Source organism: Typopeltis vanoorti, chromosome 16 (genome assembly GCF_054136105.1).
Source record: "Typopeltis vanoorti isolate ZY-2024b chromosome 16, IOZ_Tvanoo_1.0, whole genome shotgun sequence".
In the NCBI taxonomy this organism is placed as follows: domain Eukaryota; kingdom Metazoa; phylum Arthropoda; class Arachnida; order Uropygi; family Thelyphonidae; genus Typopeltis; species Typopeltis vanoorti.
In genome coordinates, this window is record NC_143564.1 from 118,214,654 (window position 1) to 118,235,259 (window position 20,606).

Consider the following 20,606-nt stretch of genomic DNA (forward strand, 5'->3'; position numbering starts at 1 on the left):
CAGTGTGGAATTTACAGTTGGTGATAAACCAGTGAATAAGTTCCGCATGATTGAACGACACTTTTTTAGAGATAAGCTTTTGAAAACATTTGACTTTGAGTTTGGTTTCTGCATACCTAATAGCAAGAACACCTGTGAACACATATATGAATTTCCTAGTCTCAGCTCTGAGCTTTGTGAGTAATTTTGTAACTTCTTTTTAAGAAATTTCAGTTTTTTGGTTTGTATGCTTTTTTTTTTTCTTTTCATGATTTCTCATCAGAATATATGGTTAATTTTTTACCTACCATTATTTCAGAAGAAAAAACGAAAGGCATGTTGAGTAAAGAAAATTTTGGGTTTTTAAGGGACTGGAGATAGTATTCATTTTGCATCAAATTATTCACCCTTCAGTTTTAATTTTTCAGAATGCATCTCTTGCAGTGTAAAATGCACTCGCACCTGGTCCACCATTACTCTTGATAAACATTTAATAGAGCTATTGATTATTGAAAAGAAATTCTCAAACACACGCTGTTATTAGCTGCTTTTGTTATGAATCCACCTTCAACAGGTTATAAACTTGTAGTAAAGTACATTGATGATCATGGATATGTGGACTAATGGTTAAGGAAAAAGGAAAATGTAAATTTTTTTGGGACCTGTTTGAGATTTTATTCCTTGGAAAGTAGTGTGAGGGAAGCTTTTCCAAAGAACAGAATGAAAGCAGGACAAAGTTGGTTCGGTGGGTTTGATGTGGGAGACAGTGAATGGATGGCAACTAGCACCTCCCCCTCCCCCCATCATCATCTTTCATTGGCTTGAAAGATGATGGGGAAGTAATAAGGCAGAAACCAAATGCATCAATGAGAGTGACTGGAACGATTCTGTGAAACAAGGCACATGGCAATCTAACCAATGAAAGATTGTAAACCCATTGTACATCATACTTCTGAATGGCTAAAGAGTAGATAATCTGGTTTCTCTTCTAAAAACCAAGTAGGAACTTTTTTTTGTTTTTCAAGCTTCCAAAATAATTAAGGTGGTGGACTGAGCAATAAACTCATCTGAGCATAGCTCAACAAATACACTTGCCACGAGTAGTAAGGAAAATCAATGTAACATCTTATATTTTCCAAAAAATCAATGTTGTTTTTATCATTCTTCCTGTTATTATTTATGACTTCTCATTCTTGGAGTGATACTCACCCAAAGGAAATATTCTCAGAACTGCAATACATCACCACTAATCACTTTATGGAACTCCTATTGACTTATGAAGACATAACAAAAAGTGTGGATCTTGGGTGAGTAAATTTTTTTATGGTGAGTAGGATTTTGCATAATTTGTCAAGCCCTGATCTGAAGAAATTTACAAATCAATGGCCTCAATGAGAATAGAACCTATAGCCTTTTGAGATTAAAATTCATATGATAGCATGTATTTCCTGTATTGTTTGGAAAGTTTGTGTGGGTTTAAACTAATAATTTAATTGTTTTTATAGTAATTAGTATAACAGCATGATTTAATCTAGTTAATGGAAGTTAGTTTCATGGTCTAAATATCTGCAGAACAATTATTTGGCTATTATAAATTCATTTAACAAATGTACCTTTTAAGTTACTATTTTTGCATAATTTCTATCAAAGTATAGTATTAGTTCAATATGCTGATGAGTCTTTAATTAAAGGTGGCAGTATATTAGGTTGTTGTTGTGTTGTTGAGTCCATTGAAGAGCTAGATATGACCGTGGATCTGTAGAACTGCTTTGGCAATCTGTTGAACTTTGGTGGAGTAGAGCTTTTCTGTAGGGTTATTGTCAATTTTCTGTAGAGCAGCAACAATTTCTGGACATGAATAAATATGGACGGGTGTTAGTTCAACTCCTGGACAGTTTTTGCATGTTTCACAGCTCCTACTACCATCTGGCTGAATTTTAATGCCTCTAAAATGTTCCGTCCTTAGTCCGGTGATGACTGTGGTTATTTTTCTATTTTCATTAATTTCACTGATTTCATTCTTCTTCTTGATAGTTTGTTTTACCAATCTTATTTTGGCGACAGTTTTCTGTAGAGCAGCAACAATTGCTGGACAAGAATAAATATGGACAGGTGTTAGATAGTGGGTGTAATTTTTGAGGTATCTTGTTGCTCTGGCTAGTCTGTCTGCTCTTTCATTGCCTTCAATATTTACATGGGCTGGTATCCATTGCAGTATGCAGTTCTTATTTTTATAATTTAAGGTTGTTTAGTAGTTCACGAATTTCCAGTGTGTTTTGTTTTTCCATTTTTTAATGCCTCAAGTGCAGATTTTTAATTGCTGTATATGGTTATTCCTTCTGTGATGTTTAGTGGTGGATTTGAGAGATAGAATTTGGGAGCTGTTTGTATGGCTGTTAATTCACAAGTGAAGTTTGAAGCTATTTTGCCAGCTGTGGTTTTGATTTGCTTTTCCTTGCCTCCATGTAGATTAGAAAAACCCCTGAACCTCCTTGGTTGAGTGCTTCATCAGATGATCTATCAGTGTAGGCAATGACATGGTTTGTATTATTTAAGTGATGTATAGTGTCCAGTCCTTTTCTTTTATTTTCTTGCTGTGAATCCTTTTTTGAACAAGGTTTGAGGAGATTTAAGTTTATCATGTTTTTTGGTAAAATAGTGGAAAAGAATGGCTCTTTGCTTATTTCAAAGGATAGGTGCTCTAAGTCAAACTTTTTCTAATTTCTTGATCATATTGTAATATATCTAATCTCTTTAGTCTAGATTTTCTTGTCCAGGCATCAAAAGTCCTGAGTGTGATGTGATCCTGTTGGTGGCTCCTGATTCTGTTAGTGAATTTAACTGTGGAGAGTTTTCTTCTGTCTTCTAGTATGTGAAGCCCCACACTCTTGTTGAGCTTTTAAATTATTTGTGGATGAGACTGCACCTATGATAATTTTTGCTGCTTTTGAGCTAGTAGAAGCTGGAGCCCAGGTTGATGAGGCATATTCCATAGTGGGTCGTATGAGTACCACATATATAGTTTTGAGTGTCCTCAGTTTTGCACCCCACTTTGTTCCACAAAGCCTTTTGATGATATTAAGCTTTTTAAGAGCTTTATTAGATATATTTGTAATATGAGTTGTAAATCTCGGTTCAGTGCCTAGGGTTAGGCCTAAGTATTTTGGAGACTGTTTTTTCTATTTTGGTATTATATATTAATTTGAGGGTTGTAATTGTGTCTATTTTTTATATCAGTGGAGAAGATGTTCAGTTTTGTTTTTTCTGGGTTTATCAGTAGTTTAAGTGCCTTTGCCCATCTTTCTAAGCCTTTTACTGAATTATTTAGGACCTTTTCAGATTGTTGAGGATTACTGCTATATTGCTATATCATCTGCATAGCATGCTATTTTTGTGTCATTTATTATGTGAGGATAGATATTGTTCATATAGATAAGAAATAGGAGTGGACTTAAAACAGAACCTCGTGGGACTCCAGTCGAAGTTCGATGCATGTTGGAATAAATTCCATTAACTTTTACTTTAATTTTTCTTCCTTTCATGAAATCTGAAATCCAAATTAATGCATTTCCCCTTATTCTAGTATCATATGCAATTTTTATTAACTTTTGTCTCCAGATGCGATCATAGGCAGTGAGATCCAAGAATATTGCTGTTGTCTTCTTTGGTGGTTTTTCTTGAAAGCCATTTATGACTGATTGGCAAAGATAAAATAATTGATCTTCTGTACTGTGTTGAGACCTGTATGCAGTTTGGTAGAAGTTGATCTTGTTATTTTCTAAGAGCCAATTCATAAGTCTGGTATGTATTATTCTTTCATTTAGTTTATAGAGAGTGCTAGTCAAAGCTATTGATCTGTAGCTGTCACTAGGGTTTTTGTTAGGTTTTAGTAAGGGTATAATGACTGATGTTTTCCAGATTTTTGGTAGTTTACCTGCATTTCAAGAGGTGTTAAATATTTTTAGAAGGCAGTTTTTGACAAATTACCCCATGTTTTTAATCATATGTCCAAAGATAAAATCAATTCCGGGTGATTAGTCAGGGTCAGTTTAACTAATTGCTGTTTCTAATTCTGCCATTGTGAGGTCCTTGAGTTCCTTAGCAGCTGTTTTGCAATTTTCCTGCACTTTTTGTCGTTGTTGTATTGCAGCTTGCTTGCATTAGAGTAATGTTTGGTAAAAAATTGTTTAATAATCAGATGATGTTCCAGTGTTGTGAGCCTTTTCTTTGGCTAGTATATTGCAGAATTCTTCCCACTTTTTTTTGTTTGCAGTTAGAAATTTCATCGTCTATGTTTTGAGTTAATTATTAATTTCTTTCTGTTGTCTTCTGTATTATTTTGTTTTAACTGTTTGTTGATAATATCTCTTTCATTGATCATAGCACTGATATTGTGTCTTATTAGGTCTAGTATAGTTATTAGGTATATTAGTAATTGGGTATACTTATTAGGTATAGTATATTAGGTCTCAGTTGAAATAACAATTGCATACTGACTTATGGTATTAGGCAATTAACTTAACTGAATTTTAAATTGTTGATGACCTTACTAAAATCTGTTGTTTATTATTTGTTTGTATCATCATCATCAAATTCCTGACATGTACCCTCAAGGGGTGTGCAGGGATATTATGGTACTATGTGAAGAACTTATATCCTTACTAACTTCCTATCAACAATTTTCCTCCAAATCAATCTATTATCTGTTAAGACTCTAACATTATCAGATCATATATTTCTGTCTTCTAAGGCACTTTTTATTGTATCAATCCACCAATATCTTGGTCTTCTTCTTTGTCTTTTTCCTGCCAATCTGGCCGAGAACCCTTGTTGTACTAATCTTTCCTCTCCCTTTCTGTTTAAGTGACCATACCACCTGAGATTAGCTCTGCTAACAATGTCAAGTTCTTTCCTGATATCATTGTTTTTAATATGAAATTGATGCCATCTGTTCATGCCCCTAATCTTTCTCAGGATTTTCATATCTGTGGTCTCAAGTCTTTGGTCAAGTGTTTTATTTCTAACCCAGCTCTCAGATTCATAAGTTAAAATTGTTTTGAACACTGTTTTGCAGACAGCTAATTTGGTGATTTGACTAATTTCTCTCTTATTCCATATAAATTTATTCAGTTGACTTCCTACCATACTGGCTTTGTTGATTCTGTTGTCTATTTCCATATTTAATATATCATCTTCACTGAAAATTATGACCAAGTAGTTGAAATATTTTGCTTGTTTTATAGGTTCTCAATTCATAATGCAGTTGATATTTTCAATGTTTCTGCCTATTTTCATTGTCTTTGTTTTGTTATTGCTGATTTCATACCAAATTCATTACAACAGTTATTCAATTTAGTCAGGGAATCTTGCAGACTTGTACTGGATTTATTTAAAAGTATAACATCATCTGCATAAAATAGAGAGCTGAAATTAACATCTCCAATTTTAATATCAGGTTTAATACCACTTTCCTTCAATAATGTGATCCATATAATGAATAATAGAGGGGATAATGTTCATCCTTGTCTGATACCAGATTGAATATCAAAAACCATCTTCCTGTACTTCCTTCAGTTTTAACTTCTGACTTATAACTCAAAGACTAAGTATTGCCTGATATAATGCCCTTTTGTCTCACCAGTAATTCCCCCACATCTCTCTCTACCCCTTTCCACATTTCCAACTCCCCTTTCTCTCAATCATACTTCCTTCCATTAACAGCAGATGAATGTCTATTGTCATACACCAGGATGTTGCTGAATAAGAAGACACCCAACAACATTCCTACAAAGGTATGTCTGAATTATTCCTAGGTATTCTTCATATATCTGTCCATATAAAGCATCAGTAATGCCCTAAAATTTGAGTAATAAGCCAATGATATTATAAAAGGGGCACTCTTAAACAAAAAATAGGCTAAATTACCATAGAAATATTTACTTAGAGGAGTAACATGGGAATCTTCTCATAAATAATACCTATTTTTTACAAGTTTATTTATCTTGCATCACATCTTAATATGGAAGGACTAGCAGTACTGTGATATAACATCAATTAAAATTCAGGTAATAGCAGGTGAGGCTAAGATAGATTTGTGAAAAACCACTCATCTAATTTTGCAGTATTACAAAAATGAAATTACATGGCAGCCTGATAAGCTTACTGGTTAAATCCCACCATGCTTTTGATTGTTTTAAGGTTGGAGATGACCTCTAGAGACCCCTGAAGTTTGTTCGATCAAGTACTGGGTTTGGTGTGTAGAGCGAGCTGGGTTTCTGACTGTAAAAATTAAAGAAATAGGAAAATAATCCGTAACTTGCTTATGATTTCAAGCAAAATATGAGTTGTATAAAATGAATGAATAAATAAAAATAATAACAATATTGCTGGTCTAGTTGGCCAAGTGGATTGCATATATGAGTTCTGGAGAACAAGAAGAATCTCATGGGGTTCGAATCTCACTATGGATATGAATTTTTATAATTGTGTCTAGGTGATGGATGAATTTCATTGAACATTGTAAGAGTACTGCTTTGCTTATTAGAAGCCTGAAGGGACTTGAAAAAGTTAACTTTAGTTTCTAGAGCAGAGTACCCAGATTACCTAGTCTTTAGTCCACCTGTTGTATGAATGTATGCTACAGGTATAAACCTAGAGTGAGTGAATTTGCCTATTAAAAATAAAGAAGACAATCTTGAGTATTAATTAAATAGGTAGTTTATTTAATAAAAAGTTTTTTCTTGCTTTCAAGTGAGGCCTGATTTTGTGTTAAAAATTTGACTACTGACAAAAGTAATAATAATACCTGTTTTATTTACCAGTAAGAACTTAAAATATATGTGAAAGTTGCATTTTTCTTGTAAGTAATTGAATTGACTTGAACTGTTAATACTCTGTGTTATTAAAATATTAGCTTAGTTTTTATTGTCATACATGCTTTTCACAAAAAAAATAATAAATAAATAAAAGGTGACAGAATATACCATTCTTTTAGTTGTGTCTAGGTGATTTCAACATTGAGAGTTATTCTTTTTATGTGTCAGACTTATAATTTGTCTAGAAAATTACCTCTTTCAAAATTGAAGAAGGTAAAAGGATTTTTCCTAATAATTTAGAAATAAACAACTTTTGAAGTGCATGCACATATCCCAGTCATATGTTAGGTTCTAGTTCACTGTTTATATAGCAAATCACTGCCTTTTTTTATTGAGAGGCATACATTTGTTTAATAATGTTTTTAAGCAATCATATATGTGTGTAATTGATGTAAATAAAGCATTGATTTACATCAGTTATGCAAACAAAAAATTTAGAATAATTTTTGCAAATGTGAAAACGTGGTTTTCCAAACACATGGACTACACCAACCAGTTTAGTCATCATTCTACCCCATTAGAAGTTTTTCTATTTAGCAAGATTGTCAAGATTTATCGATAACTGTAGTATTAACTAGTGTAGCCACTTTATCTTTGTTTTTAACAACTTTTACAACAGTAGTGCAAAGTAAGTTAGCCTGCAGGCTATCTCAATGTTCAATACACCATCCTCACTAAATTTAATAATTTTAATCTTAGTATGTAATATAACAGGTTTATGCATCTTCTTTTAACTGGAAGCAACAGCACTCTTAATTTGAATTTAACTATTGTTATTAACAATAATAAAATGTCCGCGCAGTTAGCCTAGTGGCTTTGTGCTTTGCAACCATGTGCCTGGGGAAGGAGTGTCCCAGGTTCGATTCCTGTCAGAGACGTGAGGAACTCGAGGATCTTCCTCAGGCATAGCCAAGTTAGCCGGTCTTGGACGCAGGCAGTAGGGTTTTTTCCGCCAGTTTATCTGGCATTTTTCATCCCGCAAGCAGGCAAGCCGGCCCCGTGAACATATGCCTCTACAGCCAAAAATATATCCCCTCCCCCAGCGGCAGACTAGACGACAGGTTGGTTGGGAGTGGTACTAACAAGAAGTCGCATCTAAGTAACACACGGACCCTGCATAGGAAGCGGGAATAAAGTGTAGTGAAAGAAGATTAACAACAATAAAACGAAATAATAGTTAAAACACCAAAACAGAGATGCAGAAAGCAATGATGCTTTAAACAAACAGTTTACAAAAACTTTACATTTTCTGATTCATCAGTATGTCATCACTAAAACCATTGTATGAACGAACGCAGCATCATATAAACGGGCACTGGTCATAATTGAAAAGTGTTGTTATGAGTGGATCATCATAAAGTGGGGCATTACTGTATAAATAATGTCCTTCGTGTGATACTTATTTCATGGAATGTCTTCATAGCATTGTTTGAAAGAATACATGTCCTTTGGTTAGAAAAACCCAGGTTCAGTTGTGTTTAGGATGCAAAGCATATTGATAAAAAAAAAAGTTTTTTTCATTTGGGAAAAAAAAATTAAGTGATTTCTCTTAACTGAATTTAAGTGGCAGAGTTATTGGTCTTTTCAGAATTACTTGAGCCTCTTCTAACAAATCCCTTTCATTACTAGATGCCTGATTCTCTTAAGTAATAAATTCTATACATATACTTACATATATATTTAAATGCAACTTCTATTTACATCTTGTTTATAAATTATAAAAATTGATGCAAAGAATCTTTATAAGGACTTTTCTGTTGAAGGTGAGTTGACTGATCTCATATGAGAGGTGGCATGGTTTTGCACTCATACCAGATTGGGAATGCTTCCAATTAACAGATGAAATATACTCTCCTTATTACCTTAGTTGCTTTGGCTATAAATCAATCAAACCAAGCCAAGATGAATCGATTAACAAAGGTTGTGAGTAGAATAGAAAAATCAGAACTAAAATAATGAAGTAAAACAAAGTTAATGCACTCAGTTTTTGATCTTTAGCCATTTTTATGATGAAGCAGTAGAATAAATTTACATTGCAGTTCCTTTTCTCTGCTCTCTTCTGCAACAAATAACTTTTGAAGAGGAGCAATCTTTATGAGACAGCAGGGACTAAATGTCATGTCTCATAAATTTAAGTGTGGTGTAAAGAGGAAGGGGGAAAACACTGTTCACATGCCCCAGTAGAAGAGGAATGTGCATCACTGTAATATTTAATGCTTAACTTCTATACATCTATCCTAAAATCCTAACTTTCTAGTACAGTCAGAAGAATAACATATGTCTTTTCACTGGAAAGCTGTGTTCATATTCCATTTATAGTAGTGACTTATCTTTTTCTTTTCTTTTTTTTTTCTTTTTTTTCTTCTTTTTTTTCATTTGACACCTCTCCTTGAGAGCCTCCGTAGCTCTACTTCAACAGAGCCCTTTTGGTTGGAAAGACCTGAGTTTGAATCTCATCTATGAAGTGAAGAACCTTTATTAGGTCTTGTCAGAGATGAGTAGGCAGTCTCATACAGAGATGGAGGGTTATTTTCTCTGGAAATTCTGGTTTTTCATCCCTCAAAATGCAAACTGGTCCTATGCACACACTTCTATAGACAGAATACTTTTAATAATGAAGGCAATGGAAAATAATTTTATTCTGTAATAATTCCTTAGTAAATTAGCACTGTTACCCACCAACTATTACGTTGAGAGGAGGGGAACTTGTCTGTGAATACACCACTCACACCAGGGCCAGGTTTAAGCATAAACTAAACAAATTACAACTTAGGGCCTCACATTATGAGGTCCTCGTGTGTGTGTGTGTGTGTGTGTGTGTGTGTGTGTGTGTGTGTGTGCATATAGGACCTTAAGATCCTATCTTAGAAAAGAGAGAGAGAGCTTCTTAACCTCCTAACCGGCCAGGACATATATATACGTCCAGCAAAACCTGGATAAGATTCAGACCACCTGTTGAAAGCACATAGATACAAAGTGCAATTTGACTGTCATATCCATTAGAACGTGTGATAATTCTTCATGCTGAGGAGAACACTTAATCAGATTACCTCACGTACGTAGCTCTGTTCAGTTGCCTACAGCTAGAAATGCAGATGCTTGCCGTTTGCTTGGCAACTGGAATCTAAGTTATATTAGATTAAATGCCTACATGTTATATTTATTTTTGCTAGTTGTTTTATCATATAATTATAGTTTTTAATGCCTGTGCAAAGTAAGAGATCCATTCATACTTTCTTCACTTAATATTGTATCACTATGAAAGATCAGTGTCACTATCAATTTTTTTTTTAATTATCTTAGTCGCCAATACATTTTATTCTTCCAGAACTTAATTCAAGATTATTATTTTTGTCAAACAATTATATTATAAATTCATGAAAATTCAAATCTTAAAATAAATGCAGCCTCAATCTGTTCCAATTTAAGTTTTCTTTATTTTTTATTCATAATCTTAGTTCAAAGATTAGTTCACAGATTGTGTGAAGGTTCGCACTTTTACAATTTTGCTTTATAGAGAATCACACGTAAATCTTGAATCATATTATGCAATGTTTAATCTTTATAATGTAATTTGTAGTTCTTTGCAATTCAACTTTTTTGGTTTCCCCTAATCACTGACTACAAATCAAAATAAACAGCAGTTATGAAGTCAACTGTTATGTACATATTTTCGGCTAATTTTAATATTGCAGCAGTTTTGAAGTAGCAATACTTTCCCTACAGTTTATCATTTGAAACATGTATAGGTGCATGTGTCAAAATTAAATTTTATTTCCAAAATATTCATAAATTGTATTTTGCCTCTGATGACTCCCCCTCCCCCATGACAATTACACACACACACACACACACACACACACACACACACACACACACACACACACAAATACTGCTATGTAACATATGTGTACTTTCTTACAGATAAGCTTAGGTGTTGATGGTTATTCATGACTTATTTTTCACGGTATTAACAACACCACAAACACTTTTATCAACAAAGATGTTTTTTTAACGCTTATATTTCGCTGATTTTCAACTCAGCATCATCAGAGCACAACACACATGTAAATGCGACAGTGAGTGAGTGAAACAATATAATTGTAAAAGACAAAAGATCTAAAGTCCTATTTTTGGCGCCCTCTAACGGGAAAAAAAAAAAAAAAAATCGCAGTTATCCAGGAGTCTTAGGATAACCGTCTCCCAAATTAATGCAACCATATTTGTTAAGGTTGGGAGAATTCTTCAAAACCATTGCTGACTCAAAAAATAATCTTTCAGATCTATAACGACTTTTCAAAACACAGAGAAAGAATATTGTAAATTCACCAAATGAAAAGAAAATACTACATATTTTTCTTCTGTTATTATCGTTTTTTTTTTTTCTTATTGTATAAAGAAGAAATCACTGCAAATAACAGGGAAGAATACAAGAGGACAACAATCTGTAAATTGATTAGAAAAATTAATAGAAATCATGCCAGAAAAAAAATTATTTATGTAAGAGTTCTAACGTCTAATTTAGATATGTGTCATTGTTGTAGTAGCTATACTTTTGCTACTATTTTACACTAAAATGCATGAGGATGTTCCACAAGTGATCTATGTTTGTAACAATTATCTTCCGAATGATTTTTAAAATAAATCTGTAAAATATCTGCAGATTGAATAGGTCTATAACCCCCTCCCCCTTAAAAAAAAAGATCATGTAACATATATGCACCCTTTCTTTTAAATAATTCAAATCCTTTTATTCAAGATAATTGTATCAATTAATTTATAAATTTTCAATAATAAAAATGAAACTGATCATTATAAATTAAGAAATTATTTTGGCATAAATACTTTATCAGCCTGTAAAATAAATGTCAGTATTTCTGTGTTAGGATGTCTGATAATGAACAGTTGAAAATGAAACAAGACATTTCTGATATATTCTGCACCACAGCTTGAGGCACTGTGTGTCTTCAGGCAAAGTGTTCTCTCTTTTCTTTCTCAGTAGCAGTGAGAGTAATCTAAGCGTTAACGTTTCCTCCAGCTAATGGGATTATTATCAAGTATTTCTAAGATGTAGATTATTTCAGAAATAGCAACCATCAGCAGTAGGAGTAGCAATATTTAGAATTTTTTTAAGAAAAATAAACAAAAATAACACTCCTGAACTTTCTTTTGTGTGGTATGCATCTAAACAGCTTTACATTACATGACAAAAATATAGCATAGTATTTCTAAAACTTAGAATAATTTCAGCAAACAACTGATTTTAGATTGCAAAGAAATAGTACAGAATTAGAAGCTTCGACGGTACGACAAAATCATTGCCTTATTTCTTTTGTCTTCTTCTTCTTCCTAACATGGAATATAGGCCATGTGGCCTGTTCCAGTCTCATGCCATCTCTTTCTGTCTTCCGATTCTTCATTTTCCACTTATTTTGTATCTGTATAATATTTTTGGTAGTCTGCTGTTGTCCATTCGATTTCAATGTTCCATTTTTGTTTATACTGTCATCATCATCATCATCATCATCATCAAATTCCTGCCATGTACCCTCAAGGGGTGTACAGGATATGACAGTACTACATGAAAAAATTACATCATTACTAACTTCCTATCTACAATTTTCCTCCAAATCAGTCTGTTACTTGTCAAGACTCCAACATTATCAGATCTTATATTTCTATCGTCTAAGGCACTTTGTACCGTATCAATCCACCTATATCTTGGTCTTCCTCTGGGTCGTTTTCCTGCCAACCTGGCAGAGAACACTTGTTTTGCTAATCTTTCATTTATACTGTCTTATGTAGTAATTAATTGGTTTGATTTTTAGGGATTGTAAGATTTCTTCATTTGTTTTGTGGTCCCACTTGGTATATCCAGCTGTTTTTCTGAGGAACTTCATTTCTTCTGTTTGAATTCGTTTTTCATCTTTCCTTTTCATGGTCCATGTTTTGCTTCTGTATAGTAGAGTTGGTTTTGACAAGACATTATATAGTCTGATTCTAGTGTGTTTTTGTACCAGAGATGGCTTAAATATACTATTTATTATGCCATTTACTTTGACAAAGTTTGATATTTTAGTGGCTATGTCTTTTTCTTCTTCGTATGATAGATCACATCCCAAGTATCTGAAAGTGTTTACTTGTTCTAGTATTTTATTATCTATCACTATTTTACTTCTTATTGGGTTTTCTCCTTTGAAATGCCATTATTTTTGTTTTTTCTTTGGATATTGTCATATTATATTGCTTTGAGATATCATTTAATGATTTTAATGATCTTTGTAAGTCATCTTCTGATGTAGCTAATACTATTTGATCTGCAAATAGTAGTGTATCTATCTTCATTTGCGGGGTCATTTGTATACCAAATGGGTTATGCTGTTTCCAGATTGTTAATATTTCATTTATATATATTGAAAAGCAGAGGTGAGAGGGTACATCCATGTCGTACTCCTCTTGATATATCTTTCCATTCTGAGGTGTGTTCTAATTTAACTGCTATTTTATTTCCTGTATATATTTCTTGAATAGATTGTAAAAGTTGGTTTGGTATGTTTAAATTGGTTAATATTTTAAACAATTTTTGTCGACTAATTTTGTCAAAAGCTTTTTCATAATCAATAAATGCCATATGTGTTTCTTTTTGAAATTCTCTTCTCTTTTCTATTAATAATTTTAAAGTAAAAATTGGATCTATGCAGGATCGGCCTTTTCGGAAGCCATTTTGTTCTTCTAGTAATTTGTTTTCTACAATGCTGCTTAGTTTCTCTTTTAATATTCCTGCATATATTTTATATCCTGTATTCAGCAGGCTAATTCCCCTATAATTATTGCAATTGTCTTTATTTCCTTTTTTATAGATTGGGATGACCAGTGCTTTTTTTCCAAGAGTTAGGGGTTTTTCCGGACATCCAAACCATATTAAAAAATTTCAAAAGTCTTTCATTAAATTTTTCACCTGCATTTTTGTATAGTTCTATATTTATATTGTCTTCTCCTGGCATTTTCCTATTTTTCATCTTCTTTATTATATTTTTCAGTTCTAACATTGTGATATTTTCTATTAGGTCATTCTTTGTCTTATAAAATTTTAATTCATTGTTCTCATCTGTCCAGAGATTTTGGAAATAGGTCACCCATTTTTCTAAATCTATTGTTTGTATTTTTATCTTTTCTTTTATTTCTTTATTCATGTATTTTATTACTTTATAGGTTTTGGGTTATGGCTTAAATAAATCCTTTTCTAGTTCTGTTATGAAATTGTTCCATCTTTCTCTATGTTTTTTCCTTACTTCTCGTTTTGCAATCACTATTTCTTTTATACTCTATTTCTGCTTCTATTGTTTTGGAATTTAGCCATTTCTGGTAACTGTCCTTTTTTGGTTTTTATTATATTTTCTATTTCTTTGTTCCAGTCTCGTAGTTCTCTTTTTCTAATCCATTTGTGCTTTATTCCTAAGGTTTCTGTTGCTGCTTTTGTGAGAATTTGTTTCAAATTTTCCCATTCATCTTCTATGTCACTTGATTCATGTGTGGTATCTGTTTTTAAGTTTGTGCATTTTTGATATTGTAGTCTAACTTGAGGATCCTGTAATGAAGAAATTTTATAGCTTGGCTGGTAAGAATTGAAAATTCTATGTGTTTTTAGCCACTTTGGTTTAAAATGAATTTTTGCTGATACCATATAATGATCAGAGTTTAATTCAAAGGCTCGATATGCTCTTACTTCTAAAATTAATTCCGCTAATTTAAAATTTGTGATAACGTAGTCGATTACTGATTTGTATCCTCTGGCTGACCAAGTATATTTATGTATTTCCTTGTGTTTAAACATTGAATTCATTATTCTCATATTATTATAAATGACAAAATCACGCAATCTGCGACCATTTTGATTACATGTATCTTCGCCAAATTTACCTGTTTGTTTTGTATTTTTTGTTTCCTATTCTGGCATTTAAATCTCCTGCTAGTAGTAAATAGTCAGTTTTGTTTGTTTTATCTATGGCATTCTGTAATTCTTTATAAAATATATTACTGTCTTCTTCTTTTCCCTCTTCTGCACCTAACATAACACATAACAATAATTGGTGCACATATGCACCAATTATTGTTATGTGGCTTCTTAATGTCTTGAGTCTAATTTCTATTAGTCTTTCATTCAAATAGTTGTAATATACAGTATTGTTCTTTAGGGATTTATGTACCATAATCATTATACCTGCTTTTGCTCTTTCTTCTTTTTTTACCCCACTGTAGATTTGTATATAGTTGTTTGTTTCTTTTGTACCGTTTTGTTTTTTCTTTGTTTCTGTTACTATACATATCTTTATGTTAGCTTGGTTTAGTTGTTTATCAAGTTCTTCTTCTTTGTGTGCAATGCTTCTCACATTCCATGTTGCAATCTTCATTATGTGTTCCTTTTTCCAATTTCGTTTACAGTTTCCTGGGTTGTGGTCTTTTCCCTGACAGTCTGTCCAGCTTTTCTTTGCATGAAACTTGAAAGTATTTTGAATTTCCCCAGGGCAGGTTACTAACCTGTCGCTGGGTAAGCCCAGTGGTAGGGCTGCTACCTAACACCTCTGGACAGGCAGATCTAACAGCATTTACTCTGTTAGGGTGTTATGGTTATACCGCCCATACTCGGTCGCCAGTGCCTCGTTTGTACTTTTAGAACAGGATGGACCACGGGAAGATGAGGTTGATATTTGAGTGGGAGAGGCTATGTATTGCGCTTCACCACCCCTTTTGTCAAAATACTAAAATGAAGTAATAGATTTTGAACACTGTCTGTAAAAGCTTTCAAATCAGTAGAAATTTAGAGTAGTTATGTAACTAGTTCCAGGAAAGGAGGTGGAGGGGAAGCAGTTGAAAATCTTCAAAATCAGCATAAATTTTGAATCGTTCTGTATGGAATATCCTTCATATTATATTTTCAACATATCTACAGTGGTTATGCACTGGATATTATAATAATGTGCATCCTACAAAAAAAAGTTTCAATTTTAAGCAAAAGACAAAGGTGAATAGTCTCTGCTAAAATATCATTGGCCATAAATTTTGGGTACACAAAAAAAAGACTCATAATCGGAAACCAAGTAATGCAATTTAAAATCATTTGATGCTCATAAAAAAAATAATAAATTTGTTTCTAAAACTAAAATGTGATTATCCATATAATGGTATTTTGCAAGGAAAGAAAGCAAAAGGTCATATTTATCTCAATAAATGTTATTTAAAAATATAAATATTTGACATTTTCAGTACAAATAAACATTTGAAAGTCTGCAAAAAAAAATTGCATCTATACTATCAGTAAAGTGAAGGAACATAAAGTTGTCTTGTTCTGTTTCAGTGATCTGAAGAATAAAAGATAACAAATTTACTATTACTAATTCATTGCAAAGGCTGATCTGTGGTCATTTCAGGATTGATTATTTATTTTTGTGCATGTGAAAATCATTTTTATTTTAAGAGACAAAATGAATAGATTTTTCAGCAAAAAAAGGTCAAATATTGTAGGACAGTAAAGGAAATTACAATTAACACAGTACAAGTAAAGACAGATGACACATGCTATACCACAATTAATCCGCTAATGGCTCTAAAATCACTGTTAAGGGATTAATGTCAAAGGAGAGTAATTACATGATAAAAGGTAGAATGCTGATGAAATGTTGATCCATGAAAAATGCTAAGTTGGTCTGACAATATATTTCATCCACCTTGGCCGGTAGGGAGGTTAAAGGTTATGGCTTAGAGGCTACAACAATTAAATCTGGCACTGAATTACTCATCCGTTTTCAATAGTGTATCATCCTTAAATTGCTTTACATTTCATCAATGAATAATTGCCAGTATGGAGCTTTTTTTTTTTTTTTTTTTTTATATATATCCAAAATTTTATTATACATTGCTGGGTTTTGCTTTCCTGACTCCTACAGCTGCCATCTTGTATGAATAATTGCATGCTATAAAATGCAATTGATGTTTGGATAATGAAAATATGAAATGATTATGCAAAATCATGCCATTGTTTATAAATTATAAGTCCTATTCATAATTTGAACAAACTGCAAACAGAAAAAAAAGAGTGTTTTTCTCTCTCTATCTCTCTCTGTGTGTGTGAGAGAGAGAGAGTGAGAGTGATTTCCACCCACGAAATGTTGTAAACCTATAGCACAATAAATACCGTAGGTGCTTAGTGTGCTATAGGCTATAAGTACCAGAGTATTTTTATATAAACTGGAAATCCTTCTGAACTTTTTCATTGACCAAATGAACTTTTTCAAGCCACTTCAGGTCTAGTAAGTGGAGTAGTATTCTCATACTGGGTGAAGAAATTCATATCCCACCTAAAGACATTCCCAAACTTTCATTCCTCTGGCAGGATTCAAACCTATAGCATGTTGGTGAGCAGATAAGCTAGTTAGGCAGCTGGAAAATGTATCCGTGAATTTGAACTTATACGTAAAATATTATAAAATATTAGGAAATGGCATCCTTTAAATCAAAATATCGAGAATTAGAAAAGAAAAAAAAAACATAGTAAAAAACATCTAGATTGCAAGGAGAAAGGTCTCTTTGCAATCTAGGTGTTATATCTGCATCAAAAATGTTAAAGCATTATAATTAGTTATGTAAAATGTCCTATCCCAATACATTTGTTGCTTTCTTAAACTGAAAAGTATTCTTATATTTTTGTTTGTAGGTGAAGACATGATCAACAATCCCTTTGAAACACGTTCAGATAGCTTTTATTTTGTAGATGACAGACTGATCATGCACAATAAGGCAGACTATGCTTATAATGGTGGACTGCAGCAGTGAATGCAGGAGTACCATGATCTCAACATGCCTTTATCACTTCGGGTCTGTGCTTCTCCTGCACCCATACACCAGTGCTGCTTTGTTAGTTGTCTGTCACTGCTCAACCATGGCTGAACACTGAAGCTGGATATTGTTGAATTTGAACTCTGTAGTGATACAAACATTCCAGGCATACTTGATGTGTGGGTCATTTAGAATACTGTATACATAGAAAATTAACCTGCTTGGGAGTTAAAGCTTAGTATATGGAATATTACACATGACAATTATTATAGATCATGTGCAGGGAAAATGACCATCCATTTTTCCTAGTTTGATTTGTATTTAAATAAAATGGAATATACTTTGTGTTATGCTTTGTAGAATGTGACAAGCAGCTACTATTGTTATATAAGCATTGCCAAATTTTTTATGTATACAGTATGTTATGTAGTTTTATTTGATCTTTTATATAAGTTACTATATAAATTGCTGAAACTAGATTTCTCATAGTGAATGTGTTTAGATTGAATTTTTGCTGTGTGTAAGAAATACTCCATTATTGTAGACTGTTTCCTGGTTACTCCCAGGTTACATTTTTTTTAGCAAGTGGAATTATTTCAGCAGGAATGAACAAAATAAACATATGAAATGTATGGTAAACATTATTTTGGCTTAAATGCCAACTATATAAGTTCATTAAAATTTTGACAAAATGTTTTATAATAAGAATCTCTGTGTCTTAACTGTTAAGAATTCAGACAATTTTAGTTAATAAATGCAACATACTAAACCTAGTCATAGCTGCAGTAATTTTATTTTATGCAGTAAGTTTATAATGTATAGTAATTTAAGAGTATTATAAGTTGTAGTCACAAGGTGCAATTATTTTTATTCAGTTATACTCAACTTCTGTATATAATGTTCTGTATATCAAATAATATACATTTTATTTTTTCATGTCTATTAAGATTCAACAGAAACTGTTTATGTAGTTATTGTCAAGGTCTCTATACATTTTAGATTTATATTATAGATCAGTGTTAGGAAGCTCAGAGGGACATAGTAGGCTGCTTACTTTTTTTTTTTTTTTTTTCAGAAAAGAAAACCATGTCAGTTTTTACTAATGTTATCTTTCTTTAAATGTTTGAACACAATCAAAAATAATCCACATAATGTGTATTTGTTGCAAAACATCAACATTTGTATAGGTAAATAATAGTGACATTAATCTGCTGACATTGTTAATATAGCTTTATGTTGACAAAAGAAACATCACAGAATTAAAAAATACATGTTATTTTTTAACAAATTTCTAAATAAAAATTTTCATGTTATTATGTATATAAAGATTTTAATGCCTAAAAAATAAACCTCTATGTTTTATCTGATATGTTCTCTTCTCCTCTTAAGATAAAATGGGTGAACTTTAACTGTTAAATAACTTCTATTCATTAATATAACAGCATGTCTTATAAATGAATAAAGTTAATGGATAAATAATAGTAAATAGTGTTCCTTGCAGAATTCTTGTACAGAATAGTAAGGCAAGTAAATAAGAATGTTGGTGATGTGACCATGTACATACTTATATGTATACTTTCTCTCAACATTAGAAAAAGCATACTTAAAATGTATGCTTTCTCTAACGTTGAGTTATTACAAAATGTATAACAAAGATTGTCACAACGTATGGACTCAACTGAGAGTATACTATGATTTTAAAACTACCTTTTGCAATACAATATAATAATGTTTTTGTAGTCACTCAGTTATTTAAAGTAATTTTTCATTTCTTTGTTCACTCATAATGACCAAAAGCATCTCATCTTGTGTACTAAAAAAAAAAAAAAAAATCACTGAACAAACTTTAAGGAGAATTAAAGAATGAACAGTTTTTTAAGTGCCATTGCTTTGGTGTCTCACAGTTTTACATAGGCAGTTTAGGAAAAACTTAGGCATAGAATTATTGGTGTTATTAAATTCTACACATTCAGCAATATAAACAGTAAAATCGTGATTAATAGTACTTTTCCCACCAATCATTGCCATCCTGAACAATGTACCTGCTGGCTTTTGACCTAAACAAAAAATATTGAATAATAGGCTAGCACTTCTGTTTTTTTGTGACAAAAGCACTGTAATAAAAAAGCTAATCAAACTGTATGTTTCGAGCAGAGTATTTTCTTTGCTTCATTTTTTTTTGCTCTTTTTCTATTTAAAATGTTTATGGAATTTTGAAACTTTTTTTTAATTTGAATGTTTTGTACCAAAAAAAAAATTCAGCATCTGCTATTCTGTGATATTGTTAATTAATGAATAAAATTTCTGCATAAAACATTAATACAAAACTTCTAAGTTGTTTTGTCCTATATATTCAGAAGACAGCATTCTTTTCATCTCTTCTCAGTTCTTTCTCTTGAAACATCTTGGGAATTGTGACATCTGTTTGTAGATATCCCATATTTTTCTCATCTGCCATAATAAGAGTAAAAATCGTGTTGTATTTCACACGAAGCTCATGTTCCATGCTTTCAGTCCAAAACAACAATAAACATAACTTTTTTTATACATAATTAATCAGTAGAGATCACTATAAATGATTGATTTGCAAATAGTAGGTCCTAAAATAAGCTTAGGAATAACATTTTCCTCATCCTTTTATTGAAAATTACAAATTTGATATAATTTTGTATTTATTTTAATTTTGCTGTGATGATTAATCTGAAAGGTATTTCAAACTGCTTTATTCCCTTAACAAAAAGTTTGGATATGTTATGATTACTATATTTTCCACATTTCTAAGACAAAATTAGACACTTTCCATTAAAAATATCTTCTGATTGTTTGAAACTGAACTCAAGCTGATTGGAAACAGTATTCTGAACAGATAGCATCATTTGTCTTAATTTAAAAAAAATACAGTAATCTGATCATAGAATA

The 20,606-nt window shown here is 32.1% G+C and overlaps 1 protein-coding gene across 1 annotated transcript in view; it reads left to right on the forward strand.

Moving 5' to 3' along the window:
• Positions 1 to 19,826, forward strand: part of unc-119 (unc-119 lipid binding chaperone) — a 73,165-nt gene extending 53,339 nt beyond the window's left edge. The window contains exons 4-5 of the mRNA XM_090406057.1: positions 4 to 176; positions 17,566 to 19,826. Of these exons, the coding sequence (XP_090262183.1) occupies positions 4 to 176; positions 17,566 to 17,684 (292 nt within the window). The 3' untranslated portion in view covers positions 17,685 to 19,826. The remainder of the gene's footprint in view (positions 1 to 3; positions 177 to 17,565) is intronic.
• Positions 19,827 to 20,606: the final 780 nt, after the last annotated feature.